The sequence below is a fragment of the Cydia pomonella genome, chromosome 1, assembly GCF_033807575.1.
Source record: "Cydia pomonella isolate Wapato2018A chromosome 1, ilCydPomo1, whole genome shotgun sequence".
Classification (NCBI taxonomy): domain Eukaryota; kingdom Metazoa; phylum Arthropoda; class Insecta; order Lepidoptera; family Tortricidae; genus Cydia; species Cydia pomonella.
In genome coordinates this window covers 1,736,281-1,758,682 of record NC_084703.1, presented here as the reverse complement: position 1 = coordinate 1,758,682, position 22,402 = coordinate 1,736,281, and the positions used below count along the sequence as shown (strand labels likewise).

General features: G+C 35.8%; 1 protein-coding gene across 2 annotated transcripts; it reads right to left on the bottom strand.

The window, feature by feature from the left end:
- Positions 1 to 290: 290 nt before the first annotated feature.
- LOC133526412 (uncharacterized) lies at positions 291 to 22,313 on the bottom strand. Of its 2 annotated transcripts, none has more exons than XM_061863043.1 (5): positions 22,205 to 22,313; positions 19,510 to 19,613; positions 18,545 to 18,601; positions 18,137 to 18,226; positions 291 to 14,388 (listed from the first exon to the last, which is right to left on the bottom strand). In XM_061863043.1, the coding sequence occupies exons 1-5, from the start codon at positions 22,311 to 22,313 to the stop codon at positions 14,320 to 14,322; spliced, it is 429 nt and encodes a 142-aa protein (XP_061719027.1). In that variant the 3' UTR covers positions 291 to 14,319. The 2 variants fall into 2 exon arrangements, with proteins under 2 accessions (XP_061719027.1, XP_061719034.1); XM_061863050.1 differs by having other exon boundaries at positions 291 to 14,385.
- Between the last annotated feature and the right edge of the window lie 89 nt (positions 22,314 to 22,402).

The following is a 22,402-nucleotide window of genomic DNA, read 5'->3' as shown; positions in this document are numbered from 1 at the left end:
AGTGTGATGAAAAACATTGTGTGTAACTCCGGGGGTAAGAATATTGCACACTCGGGTCTTTAATTACCTCCAGCCTGCGGCTGTCGGGAATTACCACCCTCGTATCAAAATTTTCACTTACCCCCCTCGTTGCACAATGTACTATTTCTTAATACCAAAATCGCAAAATCTGACAGATGGATTTATTTGAGTTTTAAGTTAAGCGACTCAATTAAGTAACATGAAGCCTTTAATCCGTTTGAGTCTTGTCGAAGTGAAATAGTGTGGGGTAGATAAATAAAATACAGCCATTACCATATAAACTTTTACTCATCAAGGAAAACAATCTGTCGAAGCAACAAAAATAATCAACGGCGAGCCGTGGCATGCGGCTCCTGGCCTATAGATACACACTAACTTTAGTTAACTAATTAATTAATACATTTTTTGCATATTTTTTTACTATTCTTGGTTTTAGTCTTTCCAAGCTAAATCTGCAATGATTGGAACAGAACAAAGTGCGAGAGAGTCATTGCCGTCATATTTTCATAGAAATTTAACATTGATGATGACATTGCCACACTTTGTCATTGCAAGCCACGCAGAGTAAGCTTGGTCAGAATTTAATCGTTTGCATTTTCGATTGTAGTAACAAAAGAATAATCAATTTTTTATATAGTTAGCTAAACGTCACGCTGCTAATGTCACCTGTCACCTCTACTGACAATTTAAGTTTAAAGATGACATGTCACTGTTACAGTGACTAGGACGTTAAAAAATTATTTTATAGAATTTGAGGGAAAAAAATACAAAAAATGTATAAATCACTCTAATAAATTTCCCTCAAATACTTCAAGGATTACATGATTCGTTTGAATAAATCAAATTACTTGTACTGACTTCATTAAAAATCACATCACAAACTTAGTATATTAATATATATTCTTTTACATTTAAATATATATATCCATATTCAACTTTTTAAACTTACTAACATATCGTCGAATGACGATCGGGCTTGACGCCCCGATACCGGTACTGAAATGCTAGCATGAGATTTCGGTTTCAAAATATATCTCTGATCCGGTAAGCGAGAGCGGCAGCACGTCAGTTACCGGTATCCAACGATATAATTTCTTTTTTAAATATTACAAAATGAAAAAAAAAAATCTATGCATTCTTAAACAAATGCACTCACATTTTCCATTGAGGTGGGCCCCAATATAATTCGCCCGTTTGCGAAATGCCACATTTATTAACAAAAACGTTTAAGCAGATTGCCAATATGCTAAAATACAATAGTCTTTTTTTATGATCAGCCGAATTGCGTAATGGATTACCGTCGCCCGTAACATTTGGAATGTACTGACATTCTAGTAGCAGAATTAGCTATCTGAGCGAAGTGTTCAAAATTATCTCCACAAGCCTTTTTTTTACAATAAAGCAGTGTTCAGTTAATTTTGGAACGTCGCCCACTTAACTTGACTTTACGGTTACTTGAACTGTATTTGCTGAAGAATAGACGATCAAACGAAATTATTAAAGTGAAGTTCAATCGATATTATATGAATCACTTAATTTGAAGATGTGACTGCTACCCGGATAGAGATATAGTTTATGCCACCCATGAAGACACGCTCCACTACTCTTCTTCCTAATAGCTTATAGTACAACTTGTACTGTAGGTACTAGAGTGGGGCGCGTCATCGTGGATAGCACAGACTATACTATATAATACTGGTAAATGACGGCCTGTACGTAGTGTACAGTTGCCATCAGATATATCTGAGCGGCCGAGGAGCTCAAAAATATCTGAACACGCACTCTAACGACTTGACGATAAAGTCGTGTTCAGATATTTGTGAGCACTTTGGCCGCTCTGATATATCTGATGGCGACTGTACGTAAGAGCGCGCGAAGCGAATTGCAAAAAAATGTACACAGTTAAGGACCTGTATTTAGTCTGAAAGTAATTGATTACATTATGTTACGACAATTAAGCGGTTTCTGTTTAAGTTTTATGCATGAAAGGGTATACCATAGACATATATGTACGAATTAAGTACAATGAATACAATATTTAATGTTCGTAACACAATGGAATCAATTAACTTAAGATTAATTGAAGATCCTTAACTATACTTAACTACTTTTTATTGCATTTCGCCCATATATCGGAAAAATGAAGAGACGAAACATTACAAGGGGGTTATTTTTTGCGTAATTCGTCGTGTATAATGATTAAATATTGGAAATCTGATAAAGTGTGTTGTTTTAAAAAACGTGGCACTTCAGAAACGAGTGATATAATTCTATAAAAATAAAACTGAAAGAGCCAACCCGACGCCTGTTCGATTATTTATTAATAAATATAATTTAGTACTTACTCCAACGTTTAATGAAAAAAAAAACAGCAGCTTACGTAGGTAACTGTCCGACTGACAATTTTACTTTTTTTTATTGCACAAAGAACGCACCGAAAGTTTGTGAAAAGTTTAATATTACACATTTTTTAGACAAACTTAGGCTTAATAATCTGTTGCTTTCATACAGAATATAGAAAAAAAAACATTAATTTTTAGACTAGCTTGAAGTTAAAACTGCTTTTTTCAGTAAACTCATTTAAAATCATTCATCACATCAAAAGCAGTTAAAATCATTTTTTATTTTCTGTCACTTTTATACAGACTATATAAGAAAATAAAATAAAAATCATTACCTACTCAAGACCTGGTTACACCTTCCTGAATTTAGTAACTGACGACAAGGAGGCAGCTATTTTAGACACAATAGAGATATCTGCATCTCACTTCTACGTATTGCTGCGTCGCCATTTACTGAATTAAGTAAGGTGTGTTAAGCGCTTTATAGCTGAATTGAATTTCATAACTAAATTTCGAATCGGACAGTTCCTTACGATAAAAAATTTTCTAATTTACAATAATTACCTAATGATTAGAAAAAATCAATTGCGTGATTTGTTTAAATTATCTTAAACTATATTTTTAAACAATTAAATGCATTCAAAGTAACATGGTGTGACGGAAATTTCACGGGCGGATTTCGCATGTATTATATTTAAATTACAGTGAAAGAATGACGGCATATATACTCCGTATGTAAACTTAGAGGACTAATGAAATAAGCTCAACACGGGTAAGTGTGGCTGCGGGGCAAGTGTGACTGGTCTTCGCATTGGGGCCTGTTTACACATTGTTTAGTGTTCATTGCGAGTTCCTACATTAGCTTAGTTCCTACACTGAATGTAAGTAGCAACTCGCAATAATCACTAATCAATATGTAATCGGACCCGAATGTGAAAGCCAGCCCTAACCCGTACTGATCTTACTTTCCTTAGTCTGCATATTTTCTACCAATTTATAGACGTGTAATGATCCAATGAATGTATCAGTGAAGTCTAAGACTAATTCATGCTTCGAATAAGACAGACTTAGTACTTAACATGGCGCCGTTACTTTCTTTGGCTGTCAAATTCGAACGCTATTTCTTAGACTACCCATCTTTTATCAATGAATCTTTACTATGAACAACATTAGAGACGCAGTTATCTACAAGAATGAGTTACAAAGAATATTACTGTCCCTTTCTGTAAGATCGCTGCGTTTTACTCGAACCGTCAGTCAAATTTGTAAAATTGGTGAACAGTCAAGTCTCTTAAAGTCAAAGTTTAATCTTTATAAACTGTGCAACTTAAAAGCGAATAAAGTCCTATTAAAAAGTTGTTTTTTCGTCATGTTAGTGTCAAAGATTTTTTATATTTATAATGCATTTACACAAGTGTGGTAGGTCAATACCAGTAAATGTGGCTGGCCTTCATTGGGGCCTGTTTACACATTGATTAGTTTTTTGCTAGTTTTTACGTTTGCTACTTGCGTTACAGCCACACTTACCAGTATTAACCTTAATTGTGATACTACGTCAGTGTAATTGATACATTAGACTATCTGACACTTAACAATGAAAGCAAGCCCAAACGATTTAACGCTAAAAAATAAATAAATACTAATATGGTTATTTAGCTACTTAAATAGTCGTTTCATTTAGTCTTAAGGTCGAGACTGAGCAACGCTGGGTGCGAAATTGCAAATTAAGATACTGTTCACTTTTTAAAGAAACATTAAGTCATTCTTCAATTTAGTAAACTCAACCGGTATTAATGTAACTGTGGGATTATTGCGTCTATTCGTTATGTCTTGAATACGTTTTTCGGGACTTCTATGTTAGGTTTTATTTTACAAGTAGCTCAGGCTTTTATCACTAGATGGCGGGAGCTCTTGTAATTCACGTTGTTTAATAAAGAACTTAAATATATTGTAACATTTAAGGTCAGGTGAACACATTGGTGCCTGTTGACACATTGAATATCGTTCATTGCTACGTACGTTTAGTGTCCAATGTATGAACTCGCAATAAACACTAATCAATGTGTAAAGAGGTCACAATGCGACAGCCAGCTACTCACCCCTACTGACCTTAAAACAGATTTAAGAGCAAAAAGAATGTGTCAAAAAGTGAACAGTAAAACATAACGCATCAGAGCACAAATTGCACAAAAACAAATCACTTAAATTATTAGTAACCTGGCCTTGAAACAGACCGCGACGCAATAAATATGACTTTTCCTAGGAAAAACAAATATTACCAAAAATAATTTGGTGGCTTATATCTACATCCCGTTAAATTACACGAGTCATTTAGAGCGACTGATTAATTAGTTCTAACGTATATCTAAGACGGTTGGTAAGAAGTTATCAATTATCATGGTCAGCTACGTGCTGGTTGAACGCTTGGCTGCATAATGCAAATTGTATTATGTTACACTCGTTGAGTCTCTCGTCGAGAATGTCGGCAACGACCCCATCGGGGAAGAGCAAGATGAGAGGAGTAAGAGCGAGACGAGAAGGGAGCAGTATGTGCACACTTGTACTCGCCCTGTCTTGGGGTCTCTCGATGAGTGTGTACAGCCGGTATGACAGAAGCTGTTGTTTTGTTTTTGACTTTGGGACCCTTAGTTATTGAAAATAGATTGTAGAATCTTATATATCTTGCACGGTCTTAGGAGGATGAACCAGTTTTAGACCCAGTCAGCTACCTTCTAGAAGTAAATCACAGCGGAATTACTTTACCAACCGCCTGAGAATCAAGCTGTTCGCTATGAAAGTAGTTGGACTCGATTATTATTATAACGTTATAATTAGTAACAGAGCGAAAAGTGTACGTAGATATATATCTGTCGTCCAATATTTTTGTTGTTTTGTTAATATGGTCAAATTTATTATGAGTACAGCGGTGGCATCATGGTTCCATTTTTATCACTTGTCACTATGTCCGTCACTTTCGCGCTTACATACTTGTTAGAACGTGACAGGCATGGTGACAAATGATAAAGATCCGACCATCTTAGCCCTACAGATGTGCGATTTGCGGAAAGTTTCAAAAACATCTCGGCAATTTAAGAAAAACATCATAGAAAACGGAATATTTCGATCCCCATACAAAATATTGAAGAACTTTCGAAATTTATCAATGCGGAAATTTCATTATTTTGAAAACTCCTACGGCACATCAGTACCGAAAAGAGACTGAAAAATCATTACAAAGGTAGTAAATAAGATAAAAAATAAGCAATACTTCAAAATAAACAAGTATACGATTGCACTAAGTTTATTAACAAAAATCTAGTCTCCGATAGATCGCGCAGTACCAAAAAACTACCATTTAGGTTTCGGTACTGAAAAAAATGCCTACTAGAGGACTTAAGATTGCAGAATATTGCAGTGAAGAACTGACCACATTTGTTTATACGACAAAATAACACTGTCTTAAAACAAATTCATTAATAATTACATTTTAATAGGATAATGTAAATTTGCTCTATAACTAAATGAAAACGCCTGTTACTACAAAAATAACACGACGTAACCGTCCCAAAAACCTTTCATCCTTTTCTACACATTAAGAGCGAGCAGGACAGCGATTTTTCGGAAAAGCACGTCGCCAACACCGCCATTAGTTTCTAAACATTCCTTATCACAAAATAATTATATTTACAAAATGGGCGTTGAATTGTATCTCTCAGCTAAATCTATTTTACAGCCTTACGTTATTTTTCATCAACGCTCTACCTACACTCCATCCTATACCGTTATTTAACACGTTTTTTGAGTAACGGCCTGAAAGGTACCGGTATTGTTGGTAAGAATGAAGTGCAGATTGAACATTATTATAAGATGTATCACCAGCCTTAGATGTCGCTCCCTATATACCAAAAATATTACTATTTATACTCTAGCATTACCGAAGGAAGCTACGCACTACTTGGATTTATTTGGGAGCGTTTCAAACGTGGGCTTGTGAAAAATAACCATTGAAAACGCATTTAAAGTAAAATCTGTGATGTATAACTAAGCAAAGTTAAAGGCACTGAATGTCGGCTCAGAGATCAAAAGTCACTGAACGGGCCACATTTGCAAGAAGCCGAATAACGATATAAATAACGATAAGCTAACTGTAAATCGGTACCGTTAATTACCGGTATACTGCTTCCGGTGTTTTAGGCGTACCGATACCGAAAATTATATAACTATAATAGTTATGAAACGTTCCCAACTAGACAGCAGAGAGTAAGGATGAAAATACCTTAAATTACGGCGATTTAAAGTTTTATCGTCCGACATGGTTTTATTCGTGATTTGTGGACACTTACTATAATTAAATAAAAAGTTAATTTCTCCTATTTGTTACTTATTTTTCGTTAATAGGATTATGCACCTACACAAAAGAACTAAAAAAAACGTTAAAATTATTAACGGCGCTCCAATTTGTGATGAAAACGCCGATCAGGATAACCGTTACCCATGGAACGTATTACTGCAATGGTCTACCGCCAGAGTGCAGCACTAGCATTATCGGACATTGTAAACCATTGAAAAACTTTTTGAGAAGTTTTCACAATGACATTTAAGCATCAAGGCGGTTTGCCCAAAGAGAGCCTACCGTGAAACGCGATAATCGAAATTTCGTGAACTGCCTCTCTATCGCTCTATGTAACGTATACTTACTGTGTCTTAGACAGTTTCTGACAAGTTTTCATAGATAATTTGGTACAAATAAATATGATATTGATGCATCAAAGCGGTTCATTTACAGAGGGCCTGCTGCGAAAGACTATAATCGAAATTTCGTTATCTGCCACGCTCGAATAACCAAGAGTGATAGAGAGCCAGCTTAGATAACGAAATTTCGTTTTTACGTGTTCCGCAGCAGGCCCTCTGTTTGTGCTAGTGGCGCCCCCTGCGCAGAGTATTGCGTTATGTTCCCTATTGTCTATTTCTCTTAATAATCGATCAAATATCGATTTTTACGCGACTTATTTACATATCAGACGATATTACGTATAAACGACGCATTTAAGTAGCCACACTGCGCACACACTTCAAAAAATACACTTAATGCCCAGTGTGTTCTTACAGAAGTTATACCCAAAATTAGTTTACTGCATTACTAAAAAACGTAGACCATTACCTCAAGTTTTACAAAAATTGTGAAAATTCATATATTGGTACCGAAATCTTGACTTATAACTGTTATTACAATACCACGTTAAAAAACCGGTTATTATATTTTCAGTACCAAAAAAGTACATCACAACGTATGGAACGAATTTAGTTTATCATTATAAACAATATCAGTCGTTTGGGTACAACTTCTTGGGAGAAATATCAGCTTATCCAAATTTGATTGACAAACATTTCTAATACTCTAAGAAAGTACCCATATAATTTTAATAGTCGACACAGAAACTATGAAGAAAAAAGTTGTCAACACACGAGAGAAACGTCAACTGCCTTACAGTATCTAACAAAGACATTCAATTATTGTATTAAGTGTGTAAAGCCTAAGACATATTCGTGTTCGAAAGTTGATTGTCAAAAGTTGACGTTTGACAATTCCGTTAACACAAAGCGGGTAAGGCAAATACGAGTAAGTGTTACTGGACTTCACATTGGAGCTTGTTTACACATTGATTAACTTTTAAAGCGAGTTTATACTTTATTTAATTGCTTGCGTTTAGCGGCAAATGTATGTACTCGCAATAAACACTAATCAATGTGTAAACAGGCCCCAATGTGGAGGCCAGTTACACTTATCCCACAGACACACTTACCCGTATTGACCTTACGTTTTTTTTAGACTTTACGCAAATTGTACAATGTATCTTTGACCGGAGATAATAAATGTTTACACAAAGCCTAAAGCGTCCAATGAATTTTAAAAACAATTTTTTTTATTAGTTCAAAAACACCTGAATACGCCTAAATATTACTACATCCTTCTACCTAAGTTAGGTTATGTAGGAAGTAAAATTAAAACGCGATACGACGCGAAACTAATCGACTGAGAATATGTATATTGGCATTCGCATTGTTGAATCCAAATTATAGAAAAGATATTACGACATATATTGATGATATAGCATCATTCTTGATTCGAATTTTATTTTACTCGGGAATAAGATCAATTTATTAAGAATATTTTAATACAGACAAATGGATTATAATATTTATAATCCAATCACTTACCCGTACTGACCTTACTTAGTAGTGCTTTGAAATCATTTTTGAACGATGGTAACTTTGCCCATTGAAGGTCAAAGACAAATTATTATATCTGAAATAAATTATTGAATTGAATTGAAATTGAACAAAGGACCAACACGAGCTTTTAAATATATTAAAAATAATATTCAATGCACATGAGCAAGTTAAACTTTATGATTTGCTATTATACAGCTGTCGGAACTTATTTTGACTACTATTACGAGGACTACTGTAAAATCAGACTGGAAAAAATCTCAGTAAAAAAATCCAAAGTGGACTTTATTTCATAAGTAACAGTCGATAAATCGTAAATTACAAAATTAATTTTGCACTCAGTTTTTACGTAACGAATGAAAAATGTGAAAAACGACGATGTAATTCTCTCAGATAACAATAAAATGTATATGAGTGATAAAATAATGATTGCCCGCGGACATGTAATTTCAGTGTGACTTTGCCAACCATCAAAATGGGCTTTAGTGTAATTTGAATGGTTGGTACATCTATGATGAAAATAATCTGTACAATGTCTTAACGATTCAAGTAACTCGCGTGTACGCCATGTATTGTATTTTCATGTAAACCATCAACCGTTTCGTTGTTATGCAATTTTAGTACCGTAAAACTACCCAACTATAGTCCAATACTGCAACTATGGTCCACAAGTTCAAAAGGAAATTAAGTATCTATACCAATGTTCCTTTTGGTTTACTCCTAGTTTTACCTTCCATTTATAAACATACTTTGCCTTAGAACTACAAAAATATAGTAAAATACACACCTGAACGAGAAAAATTGAGTTTATTTGTGGACCATAGTTGGGAGCTTTGGACTATAGTTGGGTGGTTTTACGGTACTGATAGTCATATATGGCACCATACGAAACTATTTCATGTGATTTATCTGTACATTATTTTGAATATATCTGTTTATAATGTATTCGTATAAAAAAATAAATTTACAAGAACTAACTAGCTATAATAACAAGTAACCGATATAGAAGTAATAAAAATATATCCTTCAAAAAAGCTCACATTACATTCTTACTTTGCCCACTGATTAATGCTAAAAATATTTACACTCGTTATTATATATATGTGTGTGTGTGCGTGTGTGTGTGTGTGTGTGTGTGCGTGCGTGTGTGTGTGTGTGTGTGTACTATGTTAAAGAACGAGATAGCAATACACTGATTATTTTCATAACGGAGGGAAACAACTGATTATAACTTATAACTTTGCTTCTATTTCCTGTTCTGTTACCGGTCGAAATATATATTTTCTGCATCTATCTACGGAAGAAGGACTTTTACGAGGAAAACGGCTAGAAGTAATGACGATGTATTTAGTTGGAAGAATATAGATTTTTTTTATACTACGTCCGGATTGACAGTCGCATGCTCTTACCGCTAGGCGACCAGCGCTTAACAGAATTTTAAATCCTTTTGGATATTTTAGCTTAGCTCTTAACAAATGATTCGAGTCGTTGTGGGCATTGACAAGATCAAAAGATGTAATTTATTGTGTGTATTATATTCTAAGAGCTCTTATACGTATTGTGCCATATATGACTGGGCAAAGTTGCATAATATTTGATTTTAATGAAGTTTTGATAATATATAGCAGCGCTATTTCGTGTAGGTATGTATAATTCAAAATTTGAATTATGGTATACGAGTAAATGAAATGTAGATGGAGTTAGTGCATAAAAAAAGTAGTTTCGGAAAAAAAATATGACATTGCCCCAAAAATAATGATACTCAATAGAATCATTTTTTTTCGACTTTCATAAAGAGTACCTGATTTGACTCGATAGAACTGAACTACCCTTAGAAATCACTGTTGTAAAAATAACACGACTCCTCTGTCCTTAAAATGGAAATCAAGAATAGATTTGAAACACTTAAAACTATTCAATAACTTAAGATTAAGTAATAACAAAAAAAATCGTACTTTCTTGCTGATTTGCGTATAATAAAACACTGTATAGGATCGATTGGGATAAGTGCGTCTGTATTTAAATAATGACGCAGTTTATCCATTCAGACAAAATACTAGTCCAGTAAATAAAATAAGGACGCTAAGCACGAAGAATTCTGTACATTGACCCGCAATTTCCTATCCCACGCGCATAATTATATTGCTGTCCCGCTCGAGATGAGACGTGTAAACGTCTCGCTTCTGCATGCTTCGCATTGTCTAGGCTAACTCACAGTCTTTCTGCGGAAAACCAGAGGAAGGCCTACTACGGTTACTTCCATTCTATACTAATCTACGGTGTCAACCTATGGGGTACTGCTGCGGACCGTGAGAGACTATTTAAGTTACAAAAGCGTGCCTTCCGCATTATTGCTGTCCCGTTAGCAAAGAGGCCGGATCATAGGCGGGACAACAATACAATAATGCTAAATTCTGCGTGCTTAGCGTTCTTGCTAAACGGACGAAGTATTCAAAATCTTATTATTTCTTAATAGGTCTGCTCGCGTAGCCAACATACTAATCTTTAACGCTCCGTAGCGTAGCGTAGTCATCTCTCTCTTCCATCTTAGTGCAACAGTGACAGTTGCGTTTCGTTCGCTACGGAGCATTTTGAATATAGTTCATTGGGCTAGTGTAGCAACTGAATGGATGCGTTTACCCCTGATCTTCTGCACGTCTCACTCAAAAAAGGATGTGAAAGAGACGAACACTATAGTTCATTAGACATGTAAAAAACAAAAAACAAAATTGATTTTTATCAAAATAAACGGACCATAGAGTCAGGGCGTAGTCATAAAAAAAGTTAAGATAGCATAGAGCCGCAGACAAATAATAATAAACGTACAGTCAAGGTGCTAAATATCGATTCGGACGAAGTACCAAAAATATGTACACACTACCTTAATATAACCAAATTATTATCACTTGCAGATGTGATGATCGCTCTAAAAAGCATAACAAAGCAGTCTAGATTTAGATTATTTACCCCCAATTGGGGTTTCGCTGCTACTTTGCCCATTCAACGAGTGTGGTAAGAAAATATCCCAAACAACTAAAAATTGCAGCCCATTGATGTCATAAGTTTGGATTTGACCTTGTCCATTAAATACGACGTGTTGATTGAAATTCATGACAAAGATAAATTCATTTACATAATTAAATTACTATCTACTAATCGTTTTGAAAATGGGCAAAGCCGTATGGATCGATGAAGTATATACTCCTGCAAAGCATACCAAATACTATTTCGTCCCTTACCTACTCGTACTGCAAAAATGATTAGTCGAAAACATCGGACAAACATTTAATTACATTACATTCGTTAGTGTTTTTTTCGATCGATATAAGACCCAGCTTCTAGCGTAGAACTGGAGATACGCCATTTTAGAATAAGTACACTTAAAAAAAATACAAGGCCTAGTTGAAAAACATAACCTATTAGCGTATTCCTCGTTTTAATTCAAGTGTAGAGAACCAATAAAATTAGAGGGTTAGAAATATTAAATAATGTCAATTGACCACGCACGCAAACCTATTGCAGTATGGAGTCAATGGATCCTTCCTTGGATTATTAAGCTACTTCCTTGGACGAAAACAAACCATTTACGTAAAATCATTGAAATCTATATAGTATAATTAACTGGATTCACAATCACCCAAAAAATGGCCCCACAAAAGTAATGCTCGAACGGCTTGGGCACGACTTTTGGTTACTATGGTTACTTCCATTCTTTACTAATCTACGGTGTCGACCTATGGGGTACTGCTGCGGACCGTGAAAGACTATTTAAGTTACAAAAGCGTGCCCTCCGCATTATGCCACGAAAACCACTCGAGTATCCGGCTAAGGGGCTGTTTAAAAATTCTAAAAACTTACGTTACCCAGTGTGTCACGTGTATAATAGAAGCATTCAAATACGTGAGAAAAAATGCTGCTCAGACCCCCACTCATAGCCAACTCCGAGGTAGCGTGACGCGTAGGCTTAATCAGTAGGTCGTGCCCGCGTGTCGGCTCGCAAAAACTAGGAAGTCTATGCACGTATTGGGAATCAGACTGTACAACATACTGGACGATGAAATAAAGCAAGCTACTAGCGATGCAATATTTGTCCACAAACAAAAAGCCGTACTGCTAGAAATGGCTATACCATTGATGAGTTCTTCGATGGCCACGGATCATTGACTCAATTGCAACATATTAAAATGTAGTGTAAGCTACCTATGTTATGTGTTTATATTTAAGTAAATAAAAAGAAATATTATTTTAGAAATGAAATGCATGAAAAACTTCTTTTCTATGAGAGATAATTGTAAAAATAAAATAATTGTATACTAACTAGTAAAGAATATTTACCAATAAATATCAATATTAGGTCGTATCTACACATATCTTTGGCAATATGTCCGAATCGATGTTAAATACCTGTTTAGTGCACCAAGTATTCGTGCCTTGCACTTTCTAGTTTTATAAGACTTTTCTGGACGTTAAATCTGTTAAGAATAGGTATGCCCGTGCCCCTTTATATTTCTTTTTTGTACAAATTCATTTAATAATTTATTTAAATACTATATAATTTTTAATTTCAAGTCCTGAATTTAATCATCTTAGACCCAAACATCAGGCAAAGTTAAAAATGATTCATCTTAGGCCCAAAAACCGGGCAAAGTTGAAAGTGAATCATCTTTAGGCCCTATCGAGCAAAGTTTAAATTGTTGAAAGCATTTTACAGACGCGTTTCTTTTTTAAGGTAGATTTACTACTAATTCCACTAAACGATATTTCGAAAAGATAATTGCATCAGGAATCATGAGATAATATTTATGGCAAAACCTTTTTTGTTGGTTATATACTAGGAGGATTTAACAACCTGAGTCGCCTTTAAGAGCTTACTCCACCGTCGAAAACCTCGGCCAATGGTCCTATATTGTATGGAATGACGTTTATCTGACATGGCTATTTGTATGTTATGTACAAATAACCATACATTCGTCGTGCCCTTACCCCGCAAAAATCAGCTGTTTTGTACTGAAAATTACAGACAAGGCGTCTCCAGTTGTTAAATCCTCCAAGGTTATATACGATAAGTAGTTCAACTGATGTGAAAATATTCATGAAAATATTTCAGGCAGAATAACGAGGAGTCGGAAAGGGGTTGCCGGCCGAGTTAACGAGCGAGGTCGTTTAATAACACGAAGCCGGCAATCCTAGTCCAGCCGAGATTATCAGTCGATTACATGAAATCATAAACACAGAAAAAAAGAAGTCTCTTCTGTACCCAAAAGGTTATTTTTGTCCTGTAATAACCTGTGAGAACTCAAAACATTTGGGAACATGAGAGATAAATTAGAACTTAAAATTATATAAGGCGCATCAAGAGCCAAAAAAAAAGTAAAGTATATATTTTAAACGCAGTAGAGTCCGTCCAATATAACTCTGCAGCCGACAGTGTAAGTGTGAAAATATGTAACCATACTTTTGTCGCTGCAAACAACAGATCAGTCGAGTATTGATTTACAATCAACTGTTTCAAATAAAGTCAACTAAAGTTCCGTTAGGTCAACGTTGGAAAGACCGTCAATAGGATAAGACCGTCTAAAAGCTCTTTCGTCGGTTAACTTCACCTAGGACATTTCATACCGTTAGCAAGAAGAGCTTAATCTAATCAACAAAGCATTTGACTGTACACCGGTTTGGACGGACTCTCAGGTTTATATTGAAGGGGGAGCTGTAACGAACACTCAGCCTAGTCGGCGCTCTTGAACTCTGTGTCGATGCGGCGAGCGAGGGCTTCGAGCTCCTGTTCCAATTCCTGCTGGAAAAATTAAAGATTTGATTGCCACCGTGACGGAAACAAAAGGCACCACATCGTCGGTTGTCGGTAAGCGACAATAAGTAATCTTTTGTTGTATTAAGGTCCCGGGTTCAAATCCTGGTAAGGGCATTTGTTCGTGTGATGAGCATGGATATTTGTTCCTGAGTCATGGGTGTTTTCTATGTATTTAAGTATTTATTAATATTTATATATTATATATATCGTTGTCTAAGTACCCTCAACACAGGCCTTATTGAGCTTACTGTGGGACTTAGTCAATTTGTGTAATAATGTCCTATAATATTTATTTATTTATTAAGAGCCCGGTAACGATTTTAGAGCAAAAATGTAAAATTGATAGATTTAGTCGTTGAAATTGTACATCTTTTATTACGTTATATCTAAATAACAAGTATTGGTTTCTATGAGCACGTCTTCTCATCTTGCCTTTTAATAATGAGGTCGCAGCGTGCGTCCCCGGTAATATGTGACGAGAAGGGACAGTTTTTAAAAATACATCAATTGGTGGGCAATTATACAAAATGATGTATACGAAAAGTTTCAGCAAATGTTGTAGATTGTTTAAGTATCAAAATTTAGAGAAATTTCACTTGTTTTGAAGTAATTTCCGGAGAATTCTTCTAACTTTCATTTACACTAGTTCAATGTATAATAACAAAAATGTAGTTTATTAAAGTTGAAGTACAGCAGTCCACACTTAACGAAATTAAGAAACAGTACCCCTAGTGTAACTTTGATCGACATCATAACGTGACGAACGCGTTTGCGTTAAGTCTCATTTTGTATAGGATTTTGAGTTTCCAAAACGTCCCGCTTGGCGCGCTCTTTCTAAATCCAATACAAAATGAGACTAAACGCAAACGCGTACGTCACGTTTGGAAATCGAATTTATTTACACTAGGGGTACTGATCGACAAAATTAGCGTTTTACGCGCGTTTACCTAAACGTGCATCAAAAAAAAATCATAACTAATTAAGTGAGTGTGTTTTCAAAAAAATGATTTTCCAAAATGAAAGATAACAAGACGTGCTAATAGACTGCTTGTTATTTCTAACAGTTAACAAAAAGTGTACTAAAACATAGTTCATATAGAATTGGCACATAATTAGCAATGTTTAAAAAATAATAATTCCATGGCGGGAAAAAAAATTACAATAACAGTTCAATCACCAACCTTCAAAGTATTAATGGTGAAAATATTATTTTCCTAGCTTTATGCATTTTAAAGTTTTCGACCATGAAAATTGAGAACAGGAGATTGATCGTGCACAAATACTTCGCAAATTCTTATCGATCCCGGACAAAGACAGCTAAGTCGCTTAAGATGCTAAAAGCTAGTATTTGTAGGGTCATAAAACGTTACAAGGAGACTCTATCAGCCGACAGGAAAACACAAACTAATCGGAGGTCTAGGACAAATAACAAGATTTTGGGAAAAAAGTCCCAAGGTCACTCAAACAAAATTCAGGACGGTCTAATTACGATTTATCCCAAAGATTCAAAGAAACTTCTAGAAAGATAAAGATGATTCACCTCAGAGGTGGCTATAGGAGCTATCGATCAATAAAACAGCCAAATCGGACTGTTCAACAAATCCGACAAGCTAAAACACTAGCTCGACTATTGTACGACCCAGTATTGACAAAATTCGAAGGTTGCTTATTGTTGGTCGACAAGACGTATGTAAAACTCGATTTTAATCAACTACTCGGTTCGAAGTTTTATATGGCCAATAATAGAGGTAATTTACCCGAAAAATATAAGTTCGTGAAACTTGACAAGTTCGCAAAAAACATATGATATGGCAAGGAATTTATAATTGCGGCTGTAAGACGAAAAGTTTTATAACATAGTCAACAATGAAATCGGACCTTTATATTAAAGAGTGCTTAGAGAAATGAGTATTGGCATTTATTAGAACCCATAACGGTCCTGTGAAATGTTGGCCAGATTTAGCCAGCTGCCACTACTCAAAAAAAGTTTTGGCATGGTATGCTAAATAATCAGGCCAATTACATACCCCGCGAGATGAATCCTTCGAACTGTCCCCAAATTCAATCTATCAATATCTACTGGGCAATCATGAAAAAAAATTAAATAAGACTAGTCAAATTGTCCAGGGTATCAATTCATTGCGACCTACAAGAAATCAACACCCCAAAAATGTCGACAAAAGTGTTGTGCAGAAAATGACGGGGGTACATTATGAAAACAGTTCGTAATTATTTACACAACAGAGAATTTTTTTTTAATTTATACATATTTGAAAGCTAAATATATTACTATTTAAAATTCACCATTCATAACTTTCTTATTTTATTAACTAAAAAAAATAACAATCTTCTAGTGCGTACCAATTCTATATGAACTATGCTTTATTTCATTGACTAAATTAATCAATTTGACATTTTTGCGACTAAAATCGATAACGGGGTCTTAAGCAGAACCTAGAACAGCAGGCATGTCGTAGAAAACCAGGGCCTAGGAAGGAAGATCATCTTGGGTCAAATGGACAGCATGCGTGCGCAACGAGCACCAAAGAGATGGTCGATACAACAACTCTCAGAAATAAATAAAAATACAACGAGGAAATGCCGCCAGCATCCTTGGTACAATGCCTCAAGGGCCTATTTTAGATATAAGCTAGTTATATTATAGTAATCATCTGTATATATCCATTATGTATATTGTTATTGTCAATAAATAGAATATTTATTTAATAAAAATCTGGCAAGTGCGAGTCGTATTCGCGCACGAAGGGTTCCGTATCATTATTTATAAAAACAGCAAAAAATTAATGTTTGTTGTTTGGGAGCCCCCCTTAAATACTTATTTTATTCTGTTTTTAGTATTTGTTGTTATAGCGGCAACAGGAATACATCATCTGTGAAATTTCAACTGTCTAGCTATCACGGTTCATGAGATACAGCCTGGTGACAGACGGACGGACAGCGAAGTCTCAGTAATAGGGTCCCGTTTGACCCTTTGGGTACGGAACCCTAAAAAGTAGAAAAATTCACTGCTCACGCTATTCTTAAATACAAATAACTTTTTCATCACACTTGCTCGAAAAAATCTTATTTCATGGAGGTGTACTGAAGGACAAAGGCCTATTTTGTACCCGAGGGAGTTATGGATTGAAAAACCAAATTATGTCACTTATTCATACAAACCAAGTAGCATACATGAGTTTTATTTTTAAAATACTGACGCTTATAATTTAATATTTTTGTTTATGTCTAAAATTATTTAATTTGATTAATTTAACAGCCGTTTAAAATATTTTTACATAATTTTCAATCGTGGCTGAATGCCGAATAGGTCTGTGCCCTCGATGCTAACCTGTCGAGAAATTACAAAATGGCGGCCAAGTTTGATATGTCACCGTATTTAAGAATTATTTCGCTTAAAATTTAGTTTTTTCTTCGCAAGTGTGATGAAAAACATTGTGTGTAACTCCGGGGGTAATAATATCGCAAACTCGGATCTTTAATTCCCTCCAGCCGGCGGCTGTCGGGAATAACCACCCTCGTATCCAAAATTTCACTTACCCCCCCTCGTTGCACAATGTACTATTATTTAAATATCTAAAGATACGTACAGGGGGCCTACCGCGAAAACCGAAATTCGCAAATTGCGAGGATCCTTCTCTTTTACTCTCACTAAGACGTAATTTGCTCGCAATTGACGAATTACGATTTTCCCGGTAGCCGCCCAGGTACTTACTTCGTCTGCGCGACAGTGGGCGGAGGAATTCCTGTCCATATTGGCTAGACGGTCCGCGCCCACCACCCTGCGGTCTGCCGGACCGAACATCTGCAATATCCACAACAATCAACAAAACGGTCGATTTCCTCAAAGGGGTCATCCCCCCCTCCTTGTCACACTTGGTCACATTTGGCAACCTGTGTTGTTGTCAAATGTGACCAAGTTGGTGTTGTGTTCCTGCCGGTGAGTAAGGTTGCCAGAGCTCAACGAGGGGCGGGAGGGGGTTAGGGTCGGCAACGCGCATGTAACTCCTCTGGAGTTGCAGGCGTACATAGCCTACGGATATTGCTTACCATCAGGCGGGTCATATGCTTGTTTGCCACCGACGTAGTATAAAAAAAAGGTTATAATAAAGTGATAACTTACATCTTCCGTGTTATTAACAAACGGCTGCATCACATTATTAACGCCCTCGAAGAACGTCTGGAACAAATGTTTGCAATATAATAAATATTATGAGCATCGCCCAAGAATACCCCATCATACTTATATTTATCTACATCTATATCATAACCTCCCTATAATATATCCAGAAACGATAAAATAACGGCTTATGTTCACAAACCAGTATAGGGAGCGTGCATGAACTGTAGGAGGCAGCACAGGAGCCGTCAGATTTTTGGCGCGAGGCGTAAATATGATGTTTATTGTTCCGATGTAGCCCACAAGATGGCAGAACCTACTATACACAAGAAAACACGTGACGTGTAAATGTACATGTTTATGGTTCCGATTCAGGCCACAAGATGGCAGACCCTCCAACGCGCACGGTCCCTATCTTTAACGATAACCGATTCCTTAATTACATTCAAATTTAGAACATCTCATAGAAACAAAGAAATTAGATTTGGCCTCTATTCTAATATCAGTCGAGATGAAGTTTCATTAGAAATGAAGTGTCAGTTGCAAACAAAGTTTGACAAATGAGATTTTTTTTCATAATTTTTATTTTAAGATCTGTATTAAATTATCAAAAAACTAAGCCTAAATTAGCCTGAGGCATTGTTTCCAGGACACTGACCGCGTTCCCTCCCTCACAGTGAGGCTAAGTTTTTGTGCGAAAAAAGCGCCAGATCGTAGGTCGAAAGACACCCAGACTAGTTTGGTAGAAATTTATTTTACTAGTTTTTTGGTATCTGACGACCAAGGACCGAAATTTTCAATCGCAAGTGCCGCAAATACATAAAAAAACATATAATAACATTTTATTACTTGCTTAAGATTCGTATTTTTTTCGTATTTTTGCATCTAATAATAAATAAGGGATTACACGGGGCAGGTATCTTAGGTGATCATAATGACACTTTGAAAAATTGGATCAGTGGATTTACCTCATTGACCGGGGCCCACGTCTGCCCGAGCCTCCTGGACTGGTCCCTGTTCACCAGCACGAAGTTAGACTCCATCCGGAAATCCGGACGCGGCTCGGGCGGCACTGCAAAAAAAATATTAGTATAAGTTCTTTGACCGGTCTGGCCCAGTGGGTAGTGACCCTGCCTACGAAGCTGATGTTCCCGGGTTCAAATCCTGGTAAGGGCATTTGTTCGTGTGATGAACACGGATATTTGTTCCTGAGTCACGGGTGTTTTCTATGTATTTAAGTATTTATAATTATATATTATATATATCGTTGTCTAGGTACCCTCAACACAAGCCTTATTGCGCTTACTGTGGGACTTAGTCAATTTGTGTAATAATGTCCTATAATATTTATTTAATTAATTAAAAAAAACCGGACAAGTGCGAGTCAGACTCGCTCACCGAGGGTTCCGTACTAAATTTAACTTATTTATTATTTAATTTTTTACCCTGTATTTGTATAGTAATACGATATTACTTGCCATATTTCATAGTTCTAGGTCAACGGGAAGTACCCTGTTAATTTTGATTTTCTTGAGTGTCGAAATATACGTTTTTTGCGGCATAAATGGCTCTCTTTTTAGGGTTCCGTAGTAAACTAGGAACCCTTATAGTTTCGCCATGTCCGTCTGTCTGTCTGTCTGAGGCTTTGCTCCGTGGTCGTTAGTGCTAGAAAGCTGAAATTTGGCATGGATATATAAATCAATAAAGCCGACAAAGTCGTAGAATAAAATCTAAAAATTCAATTTTTTTTAGGGTACCTCCCCTACACGTAAAGTGGGGGTGAATTTTTTTTCTGTTTGAACCTCTACGGTGTGGGATATCGTTGGAAAGGTCTTTCAAAACTAATAGGGGTCTTCAACAAACATGTTTTGATAAAGTGAATATATTCGGATATAATCGCTGCGAAAGAAAAAAAAAATGTGTCCCCCCCCCCCTCTAACTTTTGTACCATATGTCCAAAAAATATGAAAAAAATCGTGGAAGCAGAACTTAAGAAAGACATTAAATGAAAACTTTAGCGGACATGATCAGTTTAGCTGTTTTTGAGTTATCGCAAAAGTTTCCCCTTCATAGTAAAAAGACGGACATCCACAGTTCATCCCTTAGTTAACAATTTACTATACTTTAAGCTCCAGTTTAGCTTATTGTGACGGAAGAGTAACTACGGAACCTTACTCTGAGCAGGCCATGCTTTTGGCCGGTTTATTTTACGTTAAGTTTGATTTTAAACAGAGTAAGGGGCCTGTAGTTCTCAGCATATGTTTTTAATTCCAACTAGGTCTTGAGAGACTGACAGATGGACGGACGGACAACAAAGTGATCCTATAAGGATTCCGTTTTTTCCTTTTGAGGTACGGGACCATAAAAAAATATTTTATCACTAGACTTAATTATAAATATTATAACTTCGTTACACCTAGGGCTTGTGCACAAATCACGCGAGGTTAGACAGGGGGGGAAGGGGTTACGAATAAATCACGATAGATCACGTTAGGGGAGGGGGGGTATAAGGAGACCTCACGGGTATTTTTCTAAAGTGAACGAAACTAAGTTAAAATATCTACCACATACTTTTTCTCGGTTTTGCTAAACATAAATCTTCACTTGGCACTTCAAAATAACGAGTATAAACAAGATTTACTCTATACAATACTATTTATATTAAAATTATGTCTAATGATAAAATAAAATAACAATACACGTGAGGTTATGTGGGGGAGGGAGGTTAGCCAAGAAACTCACCAAATATCACCAAGGGGGAGGGGGGGGGGTGTCAAAAAAGTAGACGAAAATACCTCGCGTGATTTGTGAACAAGCCCCTACTGACGGGCCTTCGGAAAGTTTTTAAAATTGCGAAAATTTCACTTGGAAAAAATTCGCAAACTTTTCAATTTAATAAACATATTAAATATGCAATACAAAAAATGTACTGCAAGAAAATAAAAAAGGCAACAAAAACACCTGGAGGTTCATAGTTTACTTTAGACGACCCCACGAAATTTTCTTGTTACATTTTCCTGAAATTTCCGAGTACTTGTACGGATTTTTGGAAACTTTCGCAACTTGTACAACTGTGGTTACACCTATGATGTAAAAACAAGATTTTCATCTGACTAGCGTTCCGTTTCCGTTACACCTAGGGCAAAAATACAATAATTCATATAAAAATTTCCAAATTGAACATTTATATTAATAATTTCATACATATGTATTTAAATCTTCATAAATAACTGAGCGATCGCGAGGCGCGAGTGAAGCATCTCCATTTCTGTGGTCCTGTATTGCATTTTTCAACCCATTCTCGTGAAAATTTGTGAGCAGGTTCGATATCTTTAATATCTTTTTTTATATTTTATCTCTGACACTTAGAGACTTATACATCTCTAAAGAATTTTAGTATTTTATGGTTTTATTTTTTTATCATAGTTTTTTTGTGTAATTTGACATTTAGAGACAGTATACATCTCTAATAAAGTATTTATTATTTCATCGATTCCATATTTGTAATTGTTTTTTTTTTTTTATTGTTTGTAAAAATGGACATATAAAAGTGCCCCTGTGGCCTATTTGCTGAATAAGTGTTCGATATTTAAGTCAGTTTTTGATATTTTTCATATCCGTGTTGCCACGGGTCTACTGCCACTAGTAATAATAAGTACTCACGCTCCCTTTGATCTGCGCCAGTGTAGTTGGCGTTCTCGAACACGGACTCCGGGTACCCGGACCGGTACACAAGTAGAAATTGAACTTTTATATTAATAATTTCATACATATGTATTTAAATCTTCATAAATAACTGAGTGAAGCATCTCCATTTCTGTGGTCCTGTATAGCATTTTTCAACCCATTCTCGTGAAAATT

What these genes read in the sequence shown, in the direction of transcription:
- LOC133526412 (XM_061863043.1), bottom strand. Translation starts at nt 22,313, where the DNA reads ATGTATGAAATTATTAATATAAAAGTTCAATTTCTACTTGTGTACCGG. An exon ending in TGGCGCAGATCAAAGGGAGC is followed by an intron (nt 19,614 to 22,204) that starts GTGAGTACTTAT and finishes TTTTTTTTGCAG; the next exon opens with TGCCGCCCGAGCCGCGTCCG. An exon ending in CGTGGGCCCCGGTCAATGAG is followed by an intron (nt 18,602 to 19,509) that starts GTAAATCCACTG and finishes CATTTGTTCCAG; the next exon opens with ACGTTCTTCGAGGGCGTTAA.